Source organism: Hypanus sabinus, chromosome 8, assembly GCF_030144855.1.
Source record: "Hypanus sabinus isolate sHypSab1 chromosome 8, sHypSab1.hap1, whole genome shotgun sequence".
In the NCBI taxonomy this organism is placed as follows: domain Eukaryota; kingdom Metazoa; phylum Chordata; class Chondrichthyes; order Myliobatiformes; family Dasyatidae; genus Hypanus; species Hypanus sabinus.
This window is the reverse complement of record NC_082713.1, coordinates 25,034,113-25,055,108: the sequence shown is the minus strand read 5'-3', so window position 1 is coordinate 25,055,108 and position 20,996 is coordinate 25,034,113. Positions and strand designations below refer to the sequence as shown.

The following is a 20,996-nucleotide window of genomic DNA, read 5'->3' as shown; positions in this document are numbered from 1 at the left end:
ACATGAGATGAATAGTCTTTGAAGGTGAGTCCATGGGTTGTGGGAACAGTCCAGTGATGGGGCAAGTGAAATTATCTTCTTTGATTCAAGAGTTTGCTGGTTGAGGGATGATAGCTGTTCTTGAACCTGGTGGTGTGGATCCAGAGGCTCCTGTATCTTCTTCCTGATGGCAGCAGCGAGAAGTCAGCATGTCCTATGAGGTCCTTGATGGATAGTACTTTCTTGTGACAGTACTTTGTTTAGATGTGCTCAGTTGTGGGGGAGCTTTAGCTGTGATCAACTGGGCCATATCCACTACTTTCTGTAGGATTTTTTGTTCAAGGGCATTGGTATTTCCATTCCAGGCCTTGATGCAATCAGTCAATAAACTCTCCACCATGCATCTATAGGTTTGTCATAGTTTTAAATGTCATGCCAAATCTTTGCAAGCTGCTAAGGAAGTAGTGGCACTGCCATGCTTTCTTAGTAATTGCAGAGGTTGTGGGCTGAAGACAGATCCTTTGAAATGATGTCACTGAGGAATATAAAATTGCTGACCCTCTCCACCTCTGATCCCCTGATGAGCACTGGTTCATGGACCTCTGGCCCCCTCCTCAATGAGCAATTTGCTCATTGGTCTTACTGACAAGTACCCCATCAGGGCTAGATGCTTTCTGTGCCACCCTCCTGAATGATACTCTCACATAAGTCTCTGAGACTAATATCACAGGATTATTGGGGACTATGGGTGTTTGTGAAGTTCCTCCATGTTTTGACAGTGAAAGCAAGCATACAGTGGCATGCAAAAGTTTGGGCTGACCGTTCAAAATTTCTGTTACTGTGAATAGTTAAGTGAGTAGAAGATGAACTGATCTCCAAAAGTCATAAAGTTAAAGATGAAACATTCTTTTCAACATTTTAGGCAAGATTAGTGTATTATTTGTGTTTTGTACAATTTTAGTGAAAAAAAGAAAAGGAGCACCATGCAAAATTTTGGGCACCTCAAGAGATCTGAGCTGTCAGATAACTTTTACCAAGGTCTCAGACCTTAATTAGCTTGTTACAACTATTGCTTGTTCACAATCATAATTAGGAAAGGCCAGGTGATGCAAATTTCAAAGCTTTATAAATACCCTGACTCATCAAACCTTGTGCCAACAATCAGCAGCCATGGGCTCCTCTAAGCAGCTGCCTAGCACTCTGAAAATTAAAACAAATGATACCCACAAAGCAAGAGAAGGCTACAAGAAGATAGCAAAACATTTTCAGGTATCCGTTTCCTCAGTTCATAATGTAATTAAGAAATGACAGTTAACAGGAACAGTGGAGGTCAAGTTGAGGTGTGGAAGACCAAGAAAACTTTCTGAGAGTACTCCTTGTAGTGTTGCTAGAAAGGCAAATCAAAACCCCCGTTTGACTACAAAAGACCTTCAGGAAGATTTAGCAGACTCTGGAGTGGTGGTGTACTGTTCTATTATGCAGTGACACCTGCACAAATATGACCTTCATGAAAGAGTCATCAGAAGAAAACTTCTCCTGCGTCCTCACCACAAAATTCAGCATCAGATGCTTGCAAAGGAACATCTTAACAAGCCTGATGCATTTTGGAAATAAGTCTTGTGGACTGATGAAGTTAAATTAGAACTTCTTAGCCGTAATGAACGAAGAAAAAAGGGTGCAGAATTTCATGAAAAGAACAACTGTTAAGCATGGGGGGTGGATCGGTCATGCTTTGGGCTTGTGTTGCAGCCAGTGGCATGGGGAACATTTCGTTGGTAGAGGGATGAATGAATTCAATTAAATACTAGCAAATTCTGGAAGCAAACATCACACTATCTGTGAAAAAAGCTGAAGATGGAAAGAGGATGGCTTCGACAACAGGATAATGATCCTAAACACACCTCAAAACCCTCAAGAGGTGCAAGCTGAAGGTTTTGCCTTGGACCTCACAGTCCCCTGACCTAAACATCATTGAAAATATGTGGATAGACCTCAAAAGAGCAGTGCATGCTAGACAGTCCAAGAATCTCACAGAACTAGAAGCCTTGCAAGGAAGAATGGGCAAAAATCCCTCAAACAAGATTTGAAAGACTCTTAGCTGGCTACAGAAAGCACTTACAAGCTGTGATACTTGCCAAAGTGGGTGTTACTGACCATGCAGGGTGCCCAAACTTTTGCTTTGGGGCCTTTTCCTTTTTTGTTATTTTGAAACTGTAAAAGATTGAAATGAAAATGTAAACTTAAAATGTTAAAAGAAATGTGTCATCTTTAACTTTATGCCTTTTGGAAATCAGTTGATCTTTTACTCGTTTAGCTATTCACAGTAACAGAAATTTTGACCAGGGGCGCCCAAACTTTTGCATGCCACTGTAGAAGGCATTGAGCTTATCTGGTAGCAAAGGCTTGTTGTCACCTATATCACTAGGTTTCATGTTGTAATAGATAACAGCATTCAAGTCTGCTGTCAAGCATCCCCCCCCCACCCCTCCCCCCACCCGAGTGACTCAAGTTTGGTCCAGAATGGCCAATATACACATGAGATGGCTTTCCAGAGATCATACCTGGACCTCTTTTATCTCGCATGGTTGCCAGACCTGACTGCCACTGATCTGGCCATAAAGTCCTCAATAACTGTGGTATGTTTCTTCAGATCCACAGATGAGTCCTTGAACACAGCCCAGTCCACTGACTCAAAGCAATCCCATAGCCACTACTTTGCCTTCCGTGGCCACCTCTTTGTATTCCTTATCTCTGGAGCCTTGCTCTTCAGCCTCTGCAGGTAGGAGAAGGGCAGCCAAGTGGTTAGATTTACTGAAATATGGTCTAGGCATGGATCAGGCATTCCTGATTGTAGTATTGCAGTGGTCTAGAATGTTGGGACCCCTGGTGCTGCATGTTATTTGCTAATGATATATAAACTATGGTCAGGATCATGGAGACGAACTCTCTTGGTGAGTAGGACTTGGCACTTAATCATTAGATGTTCCAGGTAAGGGAAACAAGAGTGCAACAATACCAAGGTTGCTGTGTTCGAACACCACAGAGAGTTTATCATGAAACACAGACCCCCCCCCCCCCCCCCCACCTTTTGTCGAATCAGCTGTTTGGTCCATCCTGTATATCAAAAAAACTCTGGTCTGATCGCTGAATCCAGTGTGGTCAGAGTGAGCCAAGACAACATGAACCACAGAACACGGCAATTCCTCATTCCTTTCTGATAGAGCTATCTTGCCCTTGGGTCCTTAAGCTTGTTCTCCAGCAACTGTACATTTACTAGGTAGAGAAAAATTCAGCCTGGTTTGGAATCTTCTCCCTGTCTTTTGACTATGCTGATGTAACTTTGTCCACTTAAAGGTGCAGTACCTGCATGCTTGAGAGTTAAGCCTGGTGATTCCTTCAGAAGTTCACGGGACGTTAGTTCATTAAGGCAGTTCAAAAATACGTTGCTTAAAGGGAAATTACGGGTTGCAGATTGAGTGAGAGTAATTTAGAGGAGGAATATTTAAAAGTTTTGTAAGCAGCCTGCAACACATCACCGTGGTTCTTGTTAACTTGGTGATGAATTTGGAGTTCCTATTCTTGTAAATAGAAGATTTTGTGTATTTGGTATTTCAGTGATACTTGAATTATCTTGTGTGTGTGTGTGTGTGTGTGTGTATTTTTGTTTGGCTAAGCATTCTTGTTCATTTAAATTATTAATTATGTGTTATGTATATATACATGAATTGCTTATGTCATCACGCTACCATATGATACGTGTGCATTTTGCTTAAAGTAAACATCAGATTGGACTCATTTTGGACTCCTGTGTTTTCCTTTGAATTAATTTAATGTTTTGAAGTTACAAAACATAACAGAGATTTCTGGCATAGAGATTATTACTTAACATGTGATTTCAAATTGCAATGCCTTACAAATGTTTCCAAAGGTCAGCCACATTTAAAGGTTGTTTCCAAGGCTTTGACAGTTAGCCTAATTGAACTGCGCTGGTTGTCCTCCTATTGTCCTGTTAGTAGAACTGGTTCTTTGCATCTAATCTAGGTATATCCAGTGAACAGTGACCCTGGGCTGAGTAGCAGGTTGACTTCAGCTCCATTTGACTCATTGCATTTAGTAGTGTTGTTTCTAGCTGTAAAATTTCCTGCTTGAGTACTAGGATAAGAATCATGGCTTAGTCGTACAGCCATTTGAAGTCACCATACCACAGACTAAATGTTAAGGAGCCATATCAAGAATGCAATATCTTCAATCTTTTAGATTTTGGGTCCTTTAACAGGTCTCAACATTTCAGGCTCCAGTTAAAAAAAAAGAAGGTGATTTCATCTTCAGTTTTTTTCTGCTCATCTTTGAGTTTGTTTTTTTCCAGATTTGATAGTTTGAGTTTAATAAAAAAGCAATGCAAATAGGCTTTTAGCATTTGACATTCGTATATTATTTCCAGTTCTTTTCTCCAAACAATTCTTAAATCACCTTCACAATGGATTAGAACATACTTTTTATTTTCTGGAGTCCAACATGCTGAAGTTGGAACATTTTTTAGTGGGCTAATGGTCAACTGCCCAGCAGACTTCTATATTTATTCTAAATAATATCTGTTGCTTTTAATTTTGTTCCCAATATTATCTACTTTAACTTTTTTGACTTGGTTTGAAAAAGCTGGCAGAACCGGTGCAGTGACATGACTGTTTTTATCTTTAATCATTTTATGGCAGTGGAAATTCTAGTGTTTCACCCAGAGAGCTTCTGATCAGGAGTTTAAAGCCATAAATGCATTACTGTGAATTTTCTAAGTGATACTGGCAAGCTGGACTTAAGATATTTTCTTGTCAGAATTCTGCTGATTTAAATAAATCCATTTCTTTTTTGAAGGTGACTTTTGGCTTTATAATCCCATTCTGTGGTTTGTTTCTGTGGTTTAGATGCTGTCCAAGTGTGACTTTTTTGCACAGAAAGACTCCTGTGTTTACGTGGGTGAGAGTGAAGCTGCCTGTGTGAAAGAGACATTGTTCTCATTGTAAGCTTGGACTTGGGGAAATATAGTACCGAAACCAGACAACACTATCTGATCAAGCTAGGGATACTGTAACTTCAAAAGGGAAATAAATCATGCCAATGATTTTTGTTTTGTGTTTTGCTCTTTTTATCTGTTTAAGGTTGAGAAAATTCTGCTCTTTAAGACCATCTGGTGAATGAAGCACCCACACTTTAGTTCAGTGGTGCATTTTTAAAACATCCATGGCTTTGGCTATGTTTACAGCATTTGTAACTTACAGCCTTTGTTTGCATAGATTATCACACACCCTCAGATTTGCATGTTTGTATTTCAAAACACTTTTGATGGCTACGTTTCAAATGAGTTACATTTATTTTTATCATTTTAAGAAACAAAGCTTTACAATCTGACATGGGGAACTAAGCATTTTGTAATTAGCAAGCTAGGTTTAAAATATTTATTATTTCAGAGAAACATGCACTGGATTTTAAGTAAGACATAGGATTGGTAGCATTATTTATTGATAGCATTGAAGAAGTTATATATTTGGTGTTTGTGGCAATATTATAGCTGGATAAGAACGTAGTAAGGTCTCTTGCCAGTCCTGTTCATTTTGTGATAAGACCATAAGACATAGGAGCAGAGTTAGACTATTTGGCCCTTTGGAATCTGCTCCACCATTCCATCATGGCTGATTTATTATCCCTCTCAACCCCATTCTTCTGCCTTTTCCCTGTAACTTTTGACACCCTTACTAATCGATAACCTATCAACCTCCACTTTAAATATACCAATAATTTGGCCTCCACAGCACTCTGTGGTGAATTCCTCAGATTCACCACCATCTGGGTAAAGAAATTCCTCCTCATCTCTGTTCTAAAGGGATGTTCTTGTACTCTTGAGGCTGTGGCCTCTGGTCCTCGGCTCCCCTACTATAGGGAACATCCTCTCAACATCCACTCTTTTGTTATTTTTGCTGTTGACTGAGACAGCTATTGGTGCACTTAAATAAAGCCATTAACCCTTTCATTTGCTCTCTCGTTTTGTATTGCTATAGAATAAAGATGACTTGTTAATTGGGCTGCCAGGAAGGAATTTTGCATTGCTTAATATTTCTCAGTTCTGGACAGCGTCTGTGATTCATGATTCATTATGTTGTGTTTTCCACATCTGTTAAGTGGCTAGTCTATGGCTCCATGCCTAGGAGGATCAATTTACACAAACCCCTAAAATTCTGAAATTACTTACGATAAAATTATTGTTGAAATTTTTAAAAATACAATTGTAGATCAGAAACTGTTCATGCAGACAATAGAGAAAGTGAGAAAGTGCAGGGAATCCTTGTAAAAGGAAAAGGCTTGTAATATAGGTGGAGTGTTGAACTAAGGTGAAATGTCAGGGTAAAAGGGGGATATTGGGAGAGGCTCTTCAGCAGAGCAGTCATCATTTCTAGTTGCCACCATCCTTACTATTAGGTTTTCAGAGCACTTGTTTGTATATTCAAGTCAAGTCAAGTCAACTTTTATTGTCATTTCGACCATAACTGCTGGTACAGTGCATAGTAAAAATGAGACAACATCTTTCAGGACCATGGTGTTACATGACACAGTACAAAAAACTAGACTGAACTACATAATTAAAAACAACACAGAGAAAGCTACACTAGACTACAGACTTACACTGGACTGCATAAAGTGCACAAAAACAGTGCAGGCATTACAATAAATAATAAACAGGACAGTAGGGCAAGGTGTCAGTCCAGGCTTCGGGTATTGAGGAGTCTGATAGCTTGGGGGAAGAAACTGTTACATAGTCTGGTCGTGAGAGTCCGACTGGTGTGATGAACTGGGGACCAAAGCTGGGGCCTACTCGGTGGATCTGTGACTCAGTCTGGTTCGGGATGCTGTTGGCTTGCTTCTGTTGTTTGCACCATGTGTTTCCTTTTCTACGCAGCGGTTTCTGGTCTTTTTAAAAATTGTGTTATTTGGGTTTCTTGCTTTGCAACTGCCAGTAAAGTAGACAAATCTCAAGGTGTATGATTTATACATTTTTTGATAATAAATGTACTTGAACCTTTGGATCTTTGAATCTTCAAATAATGAAAGATTCCAGAGCACCGAGATGAACAAATATCGGATGTAGTTGGGAGGCAACAGTTTTTTTTTTTGGCCTGGAGCATTAAGTAAAGAATAGAGAGTAATAGTGGTGGAGGGTTGTTAAAATAAAAATGTCACCCATTAAAGGTGGTGAAGAGTGAATCTCTTTCTTTCAAAGGATTGAGTCTTCAGTTTCCTCAAAAGTTAAAGGAAGCAGTCTTTGACTGCACTGGAAAATAGATACTTAACATGTAAATGTTGGGTGGGTAGGTAAGTATGTGGTGGTAATCACATAAATCATGATCTTTTTAGATATTTGAGGGGCGGTCTACACTCTACTGAGCTTGTGTTTGGAAATGATCTGACAAATCTAGAGGAATTATGTGTCAGTTGTGGCTCAATTGTAAACTTAAATTCGCCGGACCAAATAACCACAGAACAAAAAGATCGTTACTTATCTTTTCACCAGTTTATTTCTTTGAGCTCAGACGGCGAGGGAACTTGGTCCCAACATCAGGGGGAGAAGCACTCTGGCGGTTCAAACAAGTTCACTGCTTGACTTCCAGAATTGTTACAATTTATAAGGCCACTGATACAAAAGAACAATCAGTTTGATAGACATTCCAGCTACTCAAATAGAGCAAAACTTAATAACTTAGATACGAGACTCCACCAAATTTAAGCTTTAATTAAGAAAGAAATGTCCTGTCTTATCTCCATCAGCAACTGCCTTTTGTCAAGACCAGAAGGTGTAAAAAAAATCAGGAGACATCTTTTGTGGATCTGTGTGAGCTTTAACCCTTATCTTGCTCCAAAGAAGCAGCTGTGAGACATCATCTTAAACATGCTGTCGCCATTCACAAACCAGAATGCACAGACACAGGTGGTACTCAGCCTTAACCCATCATTTACAGGAATCTGAGAATCCCCCAATTCCCTTAAACTAGTGGTCACCAACCTTTTTAAGCCCAGGATCCCCTACCTCAACCTTAGTGAAAGGCAAGATCCACTCCAAATCGATTAGTTACATGCATGCGCAGTGGGGCAGAAAAGACAGGAAGTAAAACCCCACAACCCGGAAGTAGAAAATATTGTATGAACGCCCAGGGTCTTCACCCTTTTATGCACCGCGGACCGGTTTAATATTGACAATATTCTTGTGGGTCAGCCGACGGGGGGATGGTGCTAAACACGACCGGAATACAGCGATACTCGAAGCAGGTTCCTTATGTCCAGTCTATTCTATAATTTAGTTTTTGTGGCTCTCGGCACTTAGCTTCTGTCCCGATGTTATCCCTTCTCCTGCCTTGTATTTTTTCCACATATCCCCTCCCAGCTTCTTACTTCATCCCCTCTTCCCCACCCACCCACCTTCCCCCTCCCTTTGTCTTGCCTGCCAGTTTGTATCCCCTCTACCACCTTATTCTGGCATCTGCCCCTCTCCTTTCCAATCCTGATGAAGGGTCTCAGCCTGAAACTTCCACCGCTTACTCCCCTTTCTAGACTCGCTGAGTTCCGACAGCATTTTTTATCCATTGCTCAAGATCTCCAGCATCTGCAGAACCTCTTGATTTTAACAATTGACTGCCCTGATTCCTACATTACAACACTTAATATAAAAGCTCTTCATTGGCTGTGAGAACTTTCAGGGTTTCCTGAAGTTGTGAGAAGCTTCATTTTAATGCAAGTCTTACTTCATTTTATTTGGTATTATGCTCAACAGTAAAGGCACTGATCTGTTTGAGTGACATGCCCTTCAACAAGTGGGGAGTTAGTTGTTAGATTACCAATGTCTCAAGAAAGGATATAAAATAGATGTTATTCTTATGCTTGTATCCAATCCTGGACCATTGTTTTTTTTTACTTTATTATTGAATTTGCCTGATATTGTAAATTGTTTTTTGTTGTTGCAGCAGAAGGAAAATTAAATATTACATTTACATGTTTCCATGAAGCAGTTTCTCCAAGATTAAATTCCAAGAATATCTTGTTTTGATTGAACCACCAAATACCATTTTTCTGTTTTAAGTGTGATGTATATTAATACTTTTTCCAAAGTTGTTATATTTCCTCTGGGTGGTGACTGTCCTCAGGTACACATCCACGTCTGCTTCCTGCACATCACTTACTGATATTGAATATTTATTGACATTTGACCAGGGAAGACTGATTCATTCTTTATTTGCTGTCCATACATCCACCATTTCCTGAGGGGTCTTTACAGAACAATGTAGAGTCTTTTTGAGAGTTCTTCTGTTTCAGAACCTGAGGTGATTGAAACGTGCAGTATTTCTATCCTCGTCCTAGTGTGCATCATTTAACATGAGCCTGGGAATTCAACCATTAACTTTTTTTTTGGTTCATATTCCTCATTCTGTGGAGGACAGTATAATTACCAGATGAGTAATTTAGAAGAAATTCACTTTGACTCTTCTATCAGATTTTTCTTTTGTCTAAATGCCTCTTCTCCAGAGTTGAATTATCAAAATTCCCATGTAGAATGTACAATTTTATTAAAGTTAGAATTTTCCTTCTATCTGTAATATACTATTAGTTTAAAAATAGAAAACACTGTCATAAAAGTATGAATGTAAGTGAATGTTTATTCAGTTTTTGGGACAGATTTTTGTGTTGGTTATGTTTGATTGGTAACACATGTGCCTGTAAGCTATTTTAACCACAGGTCTTGATTTCCTTCTGATTACTTCATAAGCTTGGACGTGCCTGAATCTGGTAGTATTTCAGCTGTTGCTAACCATAAAATCAGACCCTAGACCCCCTCACCACCCCACATGTTCTTTGGTTTGTAGACAGTTTAAATGTAATAAATCTGTCAGTGATGTGGTGCATTTTTGCTGTATCTCGAAATCTTTTATCCATTTCCGCGAAACCTGGGCCATTTTGGTCAGAAGTGTTGCACCACTTGCAGACTAGAGGCAATTATTTTTAATAACCACCCTGTAGTGCCAGGAATAGCAACGCAACTTTATTTAGTACTTCTCGTATATTTAAAAAAAATGCTTTCTAAAGGGTACGCTTGCTTAGTGGGAAACAGGAAATCTGTGTAATTTAAAGATGTTTTTTAAATTTTGGAAGAAGAGTAGGGAAGGGAGAGAGTTGCAGGGAAAGCATTTAAAACGTTGGCTTCAGCTACAGGTATCGAATCATAATTTGGAAATGGATGAAATTTTACAGGCAGAGTGGGTAAGACTTGAAGGTGAGGGAATGATCTTGTCAATGTGCTGTGGCAGAGAGGATGGCTGTTTACATGGCACTGGTTTGCAGGCCCAGTGGTGGGAGACAATGACAACAATATTCATTGCCAGTTTCAAAGCTTGTGATCCTGAGCTTTTTGGTTTATATTCAACACATGTTCATGCATACTGAGAATTATTTTTAAGCAATTTTAGACGCTCCTTTTATACTAAGTACTGTCAGCTGCCCTGCTTCATTGTAAGGCTTCAGAGCTCAATAGACTGGACGAGTTAAACGTTGAGAAAACACAGCTATAACCTGGCACGTTCTGATGGAGTTTCTGCTGAGCTCTGTGTTCAGATACGTGGCATCGCCTGATCATGAGCCTTGTTTAATAAAATACATTTTAAATTACTTCCAATGAAGAATTGCTTGGTTTCCCAAGTCAGCTACATTGAAGAAATTAACAGTACGGTGGAGCAACAGGCAATTTGCTGGAGAAACAGAGCGGGTTGGACAGCATCTGGTGGCCTTGGAGGGGAGGAGAGTGAAACCTTGCATCAGGATTATAGACAATAGGTGCAGAAGTAGACCATTCGGCCCTTCGAGCCTCCACCGCCATTCTGAGATCTTGGCTGATCATCTACTATCAATACGCGGTTCCTGCCTTGTCCCCATATCCCTTAATTTCCCTATCCATAAGGTACCTATCTAGCTCCTTCTTGAAAGCATCCAGAGAATTGGCCTCCACTGCCTTCCGAGGCAGTGCATTCCAGACCCCCACAACTCTCTGGGAGAAGAAGGTTTTCCTTAACTCTGTCCTAAATGACCTACCCCTTATTCTCAAACCATGCCCTCTGGTACTGGACTCTCCCAGCATCTGGAACATATTTCCTGCCTCTATCTTGTCCAATCCCTTAATAATCTTATATGTTGCAATCAGATCCCCTCTCAATCTCCTTAATTCCAGCGTGTAGAAGCCCAGTCTCTCTAACCTCTCTGCGTAAGACAGTCTGGACATCCCAGGAATTAACCTTATGAATCTACGCTGCGCTTCCTGTACAACCAGGATTGAGAGTGGAGGGGGGAGCTGCCTGCATAAAGAGCAGAGGGGGAGTGGTAAGATGGGGGCTGAGGTGACTGCTGGACTGAGTTGGTGAAAGCTGATGGGCAGGTTATGCAAAGTAGGAGGGAGGTTGGGGCGGAATTGGGAGACTGAAGCAGGTGGATGAAAGAAACCTCCTCTGCCTGTCAGCTTTCACTCTTGTGTAATAATGCTTTAAATCCATGTCAACATGACCTCCTGCTAAGGGAAATTAGATATTTCCCATTTACTATTTACACACTTCAACATTTTATACACTTTAATTATACTCTAGAATTCTACCTCACACAACATTTCCTTGGTGCTGTATTTACTAGTCCTGGCAACATCCTCCAACAGCACCTTCTCCAATCCAGTCACACCTTCCCTGTCTTGGCTGACTAGCAGAAGGCAAAGAGTGGGAGTAAAGAGGCCCTTTCCTAATTGGCCATATTCGCGCAGAAATACTGGATGGTCTCTCTTGGACACACCTGTTTATAATCAATTTATTTCACTACACATAAAAAGAAATACTACAACTAGAGATACAACAGTGGTAACTTCCTCACTGTAGTACTGAAAACTGCAGAGCCAGCCATTTTTGATGTTCCTCTTCACACGTTGTGGCACATCAGACAGCATTTTTGCTGTTTCCATAGCATTCAACCTTTTTTTTTTAATAAGGCCGAGTTGCTAGCTTGACACTCACCCAGTACAGATGGAGAACATGCAAGGAACTGGCGGGATTCAAACCCGGGACCATTCCCCTCAAAGTCCGGCCATGCCATAAACTAAATAGTTCCAGTACACTTACATCTTTTCCACGTTCTGACATCACTGGGATAATGGATGGTGTCACTGACTGTGGTGCCAAGTGGAAAATCTTCAGATAGGATTTTGACAGAATCATGTGCTTCAGACCTCATTATAGCCTTGGTATAAATGTCCACCAAAGAGCTGAGTTTAAGAGATGAGCTAAGGTATCGCTTGACAGTGTACCATCAAGGACCTCTAATAAAACTGCAGTCAGTAGACTTCAAGTGGGTAAGTGGTATACCTTTTAGAATTCAACGTTAAATTATTGTAGCCGTAGAACAATGCAGCACAGGAACAGGCCCTTTGGCTCACAGTGTCACGTTGAACCAATTAAATTAGTAATTAAATGGCCAACTGAACTAATCTCTTCTGCCTACACATTGTCCATATCCTCACATTTTCCTCTGGAGTGGCAGAGGCTGAGGGGAGATCTGATGGAGGATTACAAGATTGAGAGGCATAGAGTAGGCAGATGTTATCTTTTCACATGTACTGTACTTTTTCTGTAGCTGATACACTTTATTCTGCACTCTGTTATTCCTTTATTTTGTACTATGACGATGATAATATGATTGAATTCATACTGCAGTGTAAGGGAATTATGGAGGCATGAGAGAGGACCTTGCCCAGGTGGATTGGAGGAGGATACTGGCGGGGATGACGGCAGAGCAGAGATGGCTGAAGTTTTGGTGAATAGCTCACAAAGTGCAGGATAGATATCCCACAGAGGAAGAAGTTCTCAAAGGATACCAAAAAGGTTTTTCAGTTATATAAAAAGGGAAGTGAGAGTTGATATTAGACCACTGGGAAATGGTGCTGGTGAAGTAGTAATGGGGGACAAAGAAATGGCAAATGGAATTAATGGATACTTTGCATCTTTCCTCACTTTGGAAGACAGTAGCAGTGTTCCAGAGGTTTGTGCCAGACAGCAGGAGTGAATGCCATTTCTGTTACATAGGAAAAAGTGCTAGGCAAACTCAAAGGTCTTAAGGTGGATAAGCCACCTGGACTACATCCCAAAGTCCTGAGCAAGATTGCTGAGGAGATAACAGATGCATTAGTCATGATTTTTCAAGAATCACTTGATTCTGGCATGATCCCAGAGGACTGGAAGATTGCAAATGTTATTCCACTCTTTAAGAAGGGAAGATGGCAAAAGAAAGGAAATTATAGGCCAGTTAGCCTAACCTCAGTGGTTATGAAAGTGTTGGAGTCTATCATTAAGGATGAGGTTTTGGGGTACTTGGAGTCTAATGATAGAGTAAATCAAAGTTGGCAAGTGGATATCATTTACTTGGATTTTCAGAAGGCATTTGATAAGGTGCCACACGTGAGGCTACTTAACAAGATAAAATCCTATGGTGTTACAGGAAAGATATTGGCATGAATAGCAGTATAGATGACAGGCAGGAGGCAGCAGGTGGGAATAAAGGGGTGGGCGGGGGGGTTTCTAATTGGCAGCCAGTGACTAGTGGTGTTCCTTAGGGGTCAGTATTGGGACTGCTTCTTTTTGCATTGTTTGTCAATGATTTGGATAATGTAATTGTTGGCTTTGTGGCAAAGTTTACAGATGATACAAACAAGAGAAAATCTGCAGATGCTAGAAATCCAAGCAACACACACAAAATGCTGGAGGAACTCAGCAGGCTAGAAAGCATCTTTGGAAAAAGTGCAGTCGACGTTTCGGGTTGAAAATCCTACTGAAGGGTTTCAGCCGGAAACATCAACAGTACTTTTTTCAATATATGCTGCCTGGCCTTCTGAGTTCCTCCAGCATTTTGTGTGTGTTGCTTAAGTGATAAAAAAGATAGGTGGAGGGGTAGGTAGTACTGAGGATGCAATGTGTTTGCAGTAGGTCTTAGACAAATTGGAAGAATGGGCAAACAAGTGGTAGGTGAAATGTATGATAATGCATTTTGGTGAAAGAAACAATAGTATAGTCGGCCCTCCTTATCTGCGAGGGATTGGTTCCGGGACCCCTTGCGGATACAAAAAACTGCGGATGTTCAAGTCCCTTATTTAACCTGTCTCAGTGCGGTGGTCTTTAGGACCCAGTGGAGCTCTGAATCCGCAGCATTTCTGTTCACGAAAGTGATCACGATTGAAAATAAAGTGGAAATAATAAAGCGATCGGAAAGAGGTGAAACAACATCGGTCATTAGAAAAGTGTTGGGCTACGTTGGTCAACGATCGGATAATTTTAAATAATAAAATGAGAAAGGCCCTGCCCTGATGAAAGCTACAATTATTACTAAGCAATGCAGTGTTTTAATTATTAAAATACATGTTTCTTTAGTGTTTTATATGCACTGAAAGGTAAAATATATACTATATACTAAAACAAATGTTTAACTGATGCTAAATAATACCAGATGTACCTGTTCTGACTTAGTAAGAGAACTTCTGTTTTTTTCGATCCCGATCCATGATAACCTTTGCATATTCTCCCGTATACTTTAAATCATCTCTAGATTACTTATAATACCTAATACAATGTAAATGCTATGTAAATAGTTGTTATACTGCATTGTATATGACAAGAAAAAGAAGTCTATACATGCTCGAACAACAAGTGCTGGAAGAGCACTTCCGGGTTTTCTTGATTCGCGGTTGGTTGAATTCGCGCATGTGGAACTCATGGATAAGGAGGGCCGAGTGTATTGACTATTATCTGAATGGGGAGAAGGTTCAAACATCAGAGGCGCAGAGGGACTTGGGAGTCCTCAAGCAAGACTCCCAGAGGTTGAGTCTGGTAAAGAATGCAAATGCAATGTTGGCATTTATTTCAAGGGAAATAGAATATAAAAATGAGATAATGCTGACATTTATAAGACACTGGTCAGGCTGCACTTGGAGTATTGTCAACAGTTTTGGGCCCCATATCTCAGAAAGGTTGTGTTGGCATTGGAGAGAGTCCAGAGAAGGTTCACGAGGACGATTCCAGGAATGAAAGGGTTAACATGAGCATTTGGCAGCTTTGAGCCTGTACTCACTAGAATTTAGAAGACTGTGTAGGGATCTCATTGAACTTACTGAATGTTGAAAGGACTAGGTAGGGTAGATTTTGAGAGGACGTTTCCTACAGTGGGGTTATCCAGAACTAGAGGGCACAGCCTCAAAATAGAGGGGTGACCTTTTAGAACAGAAGTAAGGAGGTTTTTTGTTAGCCAGAGAGTAGTGAATCTGTGGAATGCTCTGCCACAGACTGCAGTGGAGGCCAAGTCCGTGGCTATTTAAGGTGGAAGTTGATCGTTTCCTGATCGGTCAGGGCATCAAAGGATACAGTGAGAAGGCAGGTGTATGAGGTTTAGTAGGATACGGGATCAGCCATGATGGAATGACTGTGGGCTGAATGGCCTAATTCTGCTCCTATGTTTTATGATCTTGCGTTTTAATACTGGTTTTAAGGTGCCAGTAATCCACCTTTGCCCCTTCTCCTGTCAGTAGAAATGGTTCCGTCAGGCTTTGTAGCTATGCCACACTTGAACGCCAAGATCTGGACTCGGTTGTGAGAGGCTATTTGAGATGCACGCCATTGGGAGCATTTAATAGGTAGTGGGAGCTTGTCCCCACTTGTCCTCACCTTAAGGAACCTTTTGGACAGATGGGGCTTGTTGGCTGTGCTTGGCAGCTCATCTGGGAGAAGGAAAACTCTGATCTCAAACCTCTGCTGGCTTATAGCTATACCCACTCATGGGAAGGTTTCGGGAGTAAACACCGAGGGGAAAAATATGGAGCAGGAGTCTCTAAGGCAGCCCTTCGCTAAGTTTGACGCTGCTGGTACCAAACTGTATCAGTCTCTGCCATTCTTGTGAGTTCATCAGTTGTGTGGAGAGGGAGAGCTTGCTATATTGGCAACAGCTTGCTCTCCATATTGTCCTGCCCAGGCTTGCGTATCTAGACAGCTAGGATGCAATATCCATGGTCAACCCTGACCAACAGAGGCCTCACCCACTCCAGTACTCTGTTGTGATGAATTGATCTGTAGAAACTAACCAATCAAATTTTTCAGAGTATCTCATTACATGTGACAAAAATAAACTAATTTACCAGCCTTTGCGGGTAAAACACTGCTCTGGATAAAGAAATTTGTTTAATCCTTGGGATTTGCACTGTCCATTTCCAAGCACCCTGACCAGGGAAATAACCTCTCCTGATCTACTCTTTCGAGCAATGTAAGAAATTTGTGCATTACAATAACACCAATTCATACTTATAAATTTGGTTGTATAGGTCTTTTCTTCACATGATAAATGCACGATCCCAGTAATCTATCTGGTGAATCTTTGCTGGATACTCTCTCACTTTGGGAAGGGAGGCCATATTCCAGGCCTGATCTCACCAGGGTCCTATTTAATTAAAGCAAGATATCAAGTTTTTCTCTGTTAAAAATATATACGCCGTTGGCCTTTCTAATTGCTTGCCCTGTCTATGTATCAATTTCCTCTTACTCGAATAAAATGCACTATAGTTGATTCCATAGATTTCTCATGCAGCCTGTCCCAATTCCATAACTTCTTGAGATGAAGAAGCTCCGTGACTATAAGCTTTTGAAAACAGAATTTCACCCACAAATTTTCTTCCTACATCATATGCATTCTTGGCCTTGTGTAGATAGTGTTATTGCTTTACCTTTGCTGAATGCACTTCCTGGAACATACAATCTGATGCCTTTATTTATTGATTGGTTGATTGAGGTATTCTGATAAATCGGCCCTTATGGCCCATTGAGCCAAACTGCCCAGCAATCCCCAATTTAATCCCAGCCTAATCGTGGGGCAATTTACAATGACCAATTAACGTAACAACCAGTATGAGGAAACCCACGCAGTCAAGCTTACAAACTCTGTACAGGCAGAGGTGGGAATTGAACCTGGGTCACCTATATTGTAAAGCATTGTGCTAACCACTACACTTCCTCTGCCCCCATGCCCCCGGGGGCATGTTCATCTGAAGGACTGCACAGCTCAGCACCATTACTTTAAGGGCAATAAAGGATGGGGAATAAATGCTGGATTTGTGTGTGTGTGTGTGTGTGTGTGTGTGTGTTCCCCCCCCCCCCCCCCCACAGTTGCCGATCAGCAACTTCCACATTTGCAGCTGTGAAGCCACTTTTGCCATTGATCTCGATAGAACAGTTCAGCACAGTACAGGTCCTTTAGCCCACAATGTGCTGACATTTAACTTTCTAACTCTACTCTCCTTTTTTTTTCTTCCATCCATCTGCCTATCTAAGAGTCTGTTAAATATTCCGAATGCAACTGCCTGTACCACCACCGCTAGCAGAACGTCCCATACACTCAGCTCTCTCTGTGGGGCAAAAAGCATGCAACACTATCTCTGACGTCCCTCCAATCACCTTAAATTTATGCCGCCACATATTAGCCCTGGTGTAAAGGTATGAGGTTCTACTCTTATCAGTCCTCCTTCTTCTACTCCTCTATCAAGTCTCATCTTGTCCTCTTTAACTCAAAAGAGAAAAGTCCAAGACATGCTCTTTAATGCAAGCAGTATCCTGGTAAATTTCCTCTATGTGCTCTCTGAAGCTGACCAATGGTGTAGTGGCATGAGTACCGGACTTCAAAGTCCCAGGTTTGAATCTGGCTGGCCCCTTGCACGTTTTCCATCGATGCTGTGTTGAGTGTTGAACTAACAACTGCCTTGTAAAGAAAAACACAACTACTAAGGAAACAGCAAAAATCACAAAACATGAAAAGGAACAACAACCCTCTGTAAAGCTCCCTCTTATTTATTGTGGCTTACTGGAATAGTTTCCCTATCCTGCGACGACACTGGTGCCAAGCTGTATCAGCACTTGCCCTTCCCTTGGACTACATCAGTGGCGTGGAGTGGGGGAACCCACTGCATGGGCAACAGCCAGTTCTTCAAATCTTCCTGCCCAGGCCTGCACCCTGGAGAGGACACAGTCCACCAGAGGTGCAAACCTGTGATCCCCGGAAGAGATGGCTGTCTAGTAACTTTCCTGTCCGACAAAATGCAGTAGCTACTCTTGGGTCTGAAAGAACAAAAATGACTTCGCAAACGCCGTACATATGGGCTCCTTTGAACTGCAAAATCTTTGTGTGATCCTTGACTAACTCTCTGAAAAATTTAACAACAAAAAAATTCATTATTTTGGCAATGAAGGAACGAGTCAACTCGGCATGTTCTTGAATATAATTTTTAAGGAGATTGAATGTAAGATGTGCCTTTTCAAAGAAAAAAAGTGTAACTTCATATTAAAACAAAAACCGGAATGTCTGAAGTAAGTTGGAAGCTTTTCAAATGTAATGGTGAATTGAGCTTTCAAGAATTAATGTTTTGGATATAAATTTTCAGTGAGATTAAACTATTCTGGTTAAAAGTTTTTCTGCAAGTATTTTTCTCACCTGTTTTTAAAAAATTCTTTCAGAATTCCATTCGACACAACCTTTCTCTGCACAGCAAATTCATCCGAGTCCACAATGAAGCAACAGGAAAGAGCTCTTGGTGGATACTTAATCCTGAAGGTGGCAAAAGTGGGAAGTCGCCCAGGAGAAGAGCAGCATCAATGGACAATAATAGCAAGCTTGTTAAGAGCAAAGGAAGGGCTGCTCGGAAAAAGGCTGCCCTTCAGGCTGCTCAGGAAGGAAGCGCTGAGAGCCCTAGTTCACAAATTTCCAAATGGCCTGGAAGTCCTTCCTCTCGTACCAATGAGGATTCTGAGACCTGGACCAGTTTTAGGCCAAGAACGAGCTCTAATGCTAGCACATTAAGTACTGGACACCTGTCCCCTATAGTGCCAGAACAGGATGATCTGGAAGATGAGCTCCATGCTACACTAGCCTACCCCAGCTCTTCGAGCAAATTACCATCAACACTCACTGAAAACATAATTGAAGAACTTGAACTCATTGACAGTTTAAACCTCATGTCACCATCATCTGCATTGTTGCCAACCCAGCAATCATTATCTGCTGGCTTGATACAACAAAGCTCAAACTATACATTTAGGTCACAGAGCTCTGACTCTGGGTCAAAGGCCTCTGCCTATGGGAACTCCTTCTATGATTCTTCTGATCTGACGTCTGTGCAGAGTCACTTCAGTGTACCCGCAACTCTCGAAGCCCTCCTGGCTTCGGAGTCGCCAGCTCATACAGATGTGATGATGAGCCAAGTTGACCCCGTCATGCCACAGACAGGTGGACGACTAGCCAGTGAAAATCTTATGCTGTTGAACATTGACTCTATCAACAGTCCATCTGCAGAGTCAAAAATTAACCAGCCCAGCCAACAAGGAAAATCTGCCGGATCACCAGCCTCATCTATTAATATTATACCTCATGCAATGAATATGCTGGGACCACCACCTGATGCAAACCAAATGCCCACTTTGAAGGCCCAACTCCAGACCCCAGTGAGCCAAGCTCTGCAAATTGATCTGTCATCCACCATCAACTCAAATGGCAGCAGTAGCTCTTCAGGAGGAGTGAATATGAATCATGAGAATTTCCCTCGAGATCTTGATTTGGATATGTTCATGGAAAGTCTTGACTGTGATGTGGATTATATAATTGATCATGATCTCATGGATGATGAAGGACTTGATTTCAATTTGGATCCTATTGCCACAAATCCATCTTATCCCAACACCTCACAGTCGTCTTCTCGTAGCTGGGTGCCAAGTTAATTTCAATACAGGTAACTCTTTTCAACCAAAATTGGGATGACTGACTTAAATGTAACGTTCTAGCCTTAATTCCTTAAAAAAAAATTAGCCTCTGTAAACAGAAAACAGATTTGCCATCTAATATAGTTAATTTCCTTTGCTACCAAATCACATTACTGCATATTGACCAGTGAATATTACTGAGATAGATGACGAAGCAGTTATTACCCTTCTACAGTCAGGTTTATTATGTGAAATGGAAACATCTGTAGGCAAAAAAAATAATATTTCTGATACAGGTATTGAAAATGCATGAGAGTTACCTACATGATAATGTTATTGCCAAGAAATTGTCTTTTGGTTTCGGGTAGAGATTCCAGCCATCAAGTGTAAATATTTCAAAACAACTAAACACTTTCTATAAAAAGAGATGATTGTCTTTAATTGTCATGTACATCGAAAAATACAGTGAAAAATATCATTAGTGTCCAAGCAAATCAGTGAGGATTGCGTTGGACAGCCTGCAAGTATTGCTATGCTTCCGGCACCAACATAGCACCACAGTAGTGTAGCAGTTAGTGTGATGCTAGTACAACTCAGGACGCCAGTGTGTGGAGTTCAGTCCTGGCATCCTCTGTTAGGAGTTTGTACATTCCTTCTCGTGAAATGTGTGGATTTTTCCTAGGTGCTCCGGTTTCCAAAGACATACTGGTTTGTAAGTTAACTGGTCATTGTAAATTGTCCCATGATTAGGGTGGGTTTAAATCAGAGGGCAGCACAGCTCTGTAGGCTGGAAAAGCTTACTCTACGTTGTATCTCTAAATAAATAAATAGCACGCCCACAACTCACAAACCCCAACCTTAGTCTGTGGAATGTGGTAGGAAACTGGAGCATCTGGAAGAAGCCCTTTCGGTTACGGGCAGGGCGTAAAAACTCCTTACAGGCAGCAGTGGGAACTGAAGACCAGTCTGTGATCACCGGCACTGTAAAGCGATGTGCTGATCACTGCGCTACTCTGCCACCCCAGTCTTGCCTTACTGAGTTTGGACAAGTTGCCAAACTCGACTGAGTTGGCAAACTTCTAAATAGAAATTAAAGATGGAGAAGAAAAGGAAGCAGACGCTGCAAAGTTCATTTGCTGTTTACAAACTTTGGTGTACTTTAATTCTATGATGAATACAATT

The 20,996-nt window shown here is 41.2% G+C and overlaps 1 protein-coding gene across 1 annotated transcript in view; it reads left to right on the top strand.

The window, feature by feature from the left end:
• Positions 1–20,996, top strand: part of LOC132397977 (forkhead box protein O1-like) — a 41,436-nt gene that overhangs the window by 14,529 nt on the left and 5,911 nt on the right. The window contains exon 2 of the mRNA XM_059976833.1: positions 18,576–19,843. Within this exon, the coding sequence (XP_059832816.1) occupies positions 18,576–19,832 (1,257 nt within the window). The 3' untranslated portion in view covers positions 19,833–19,843. The remainder of the gene's footprint in view (positions 1–18,575; positions 19,844–20,996) is intronic.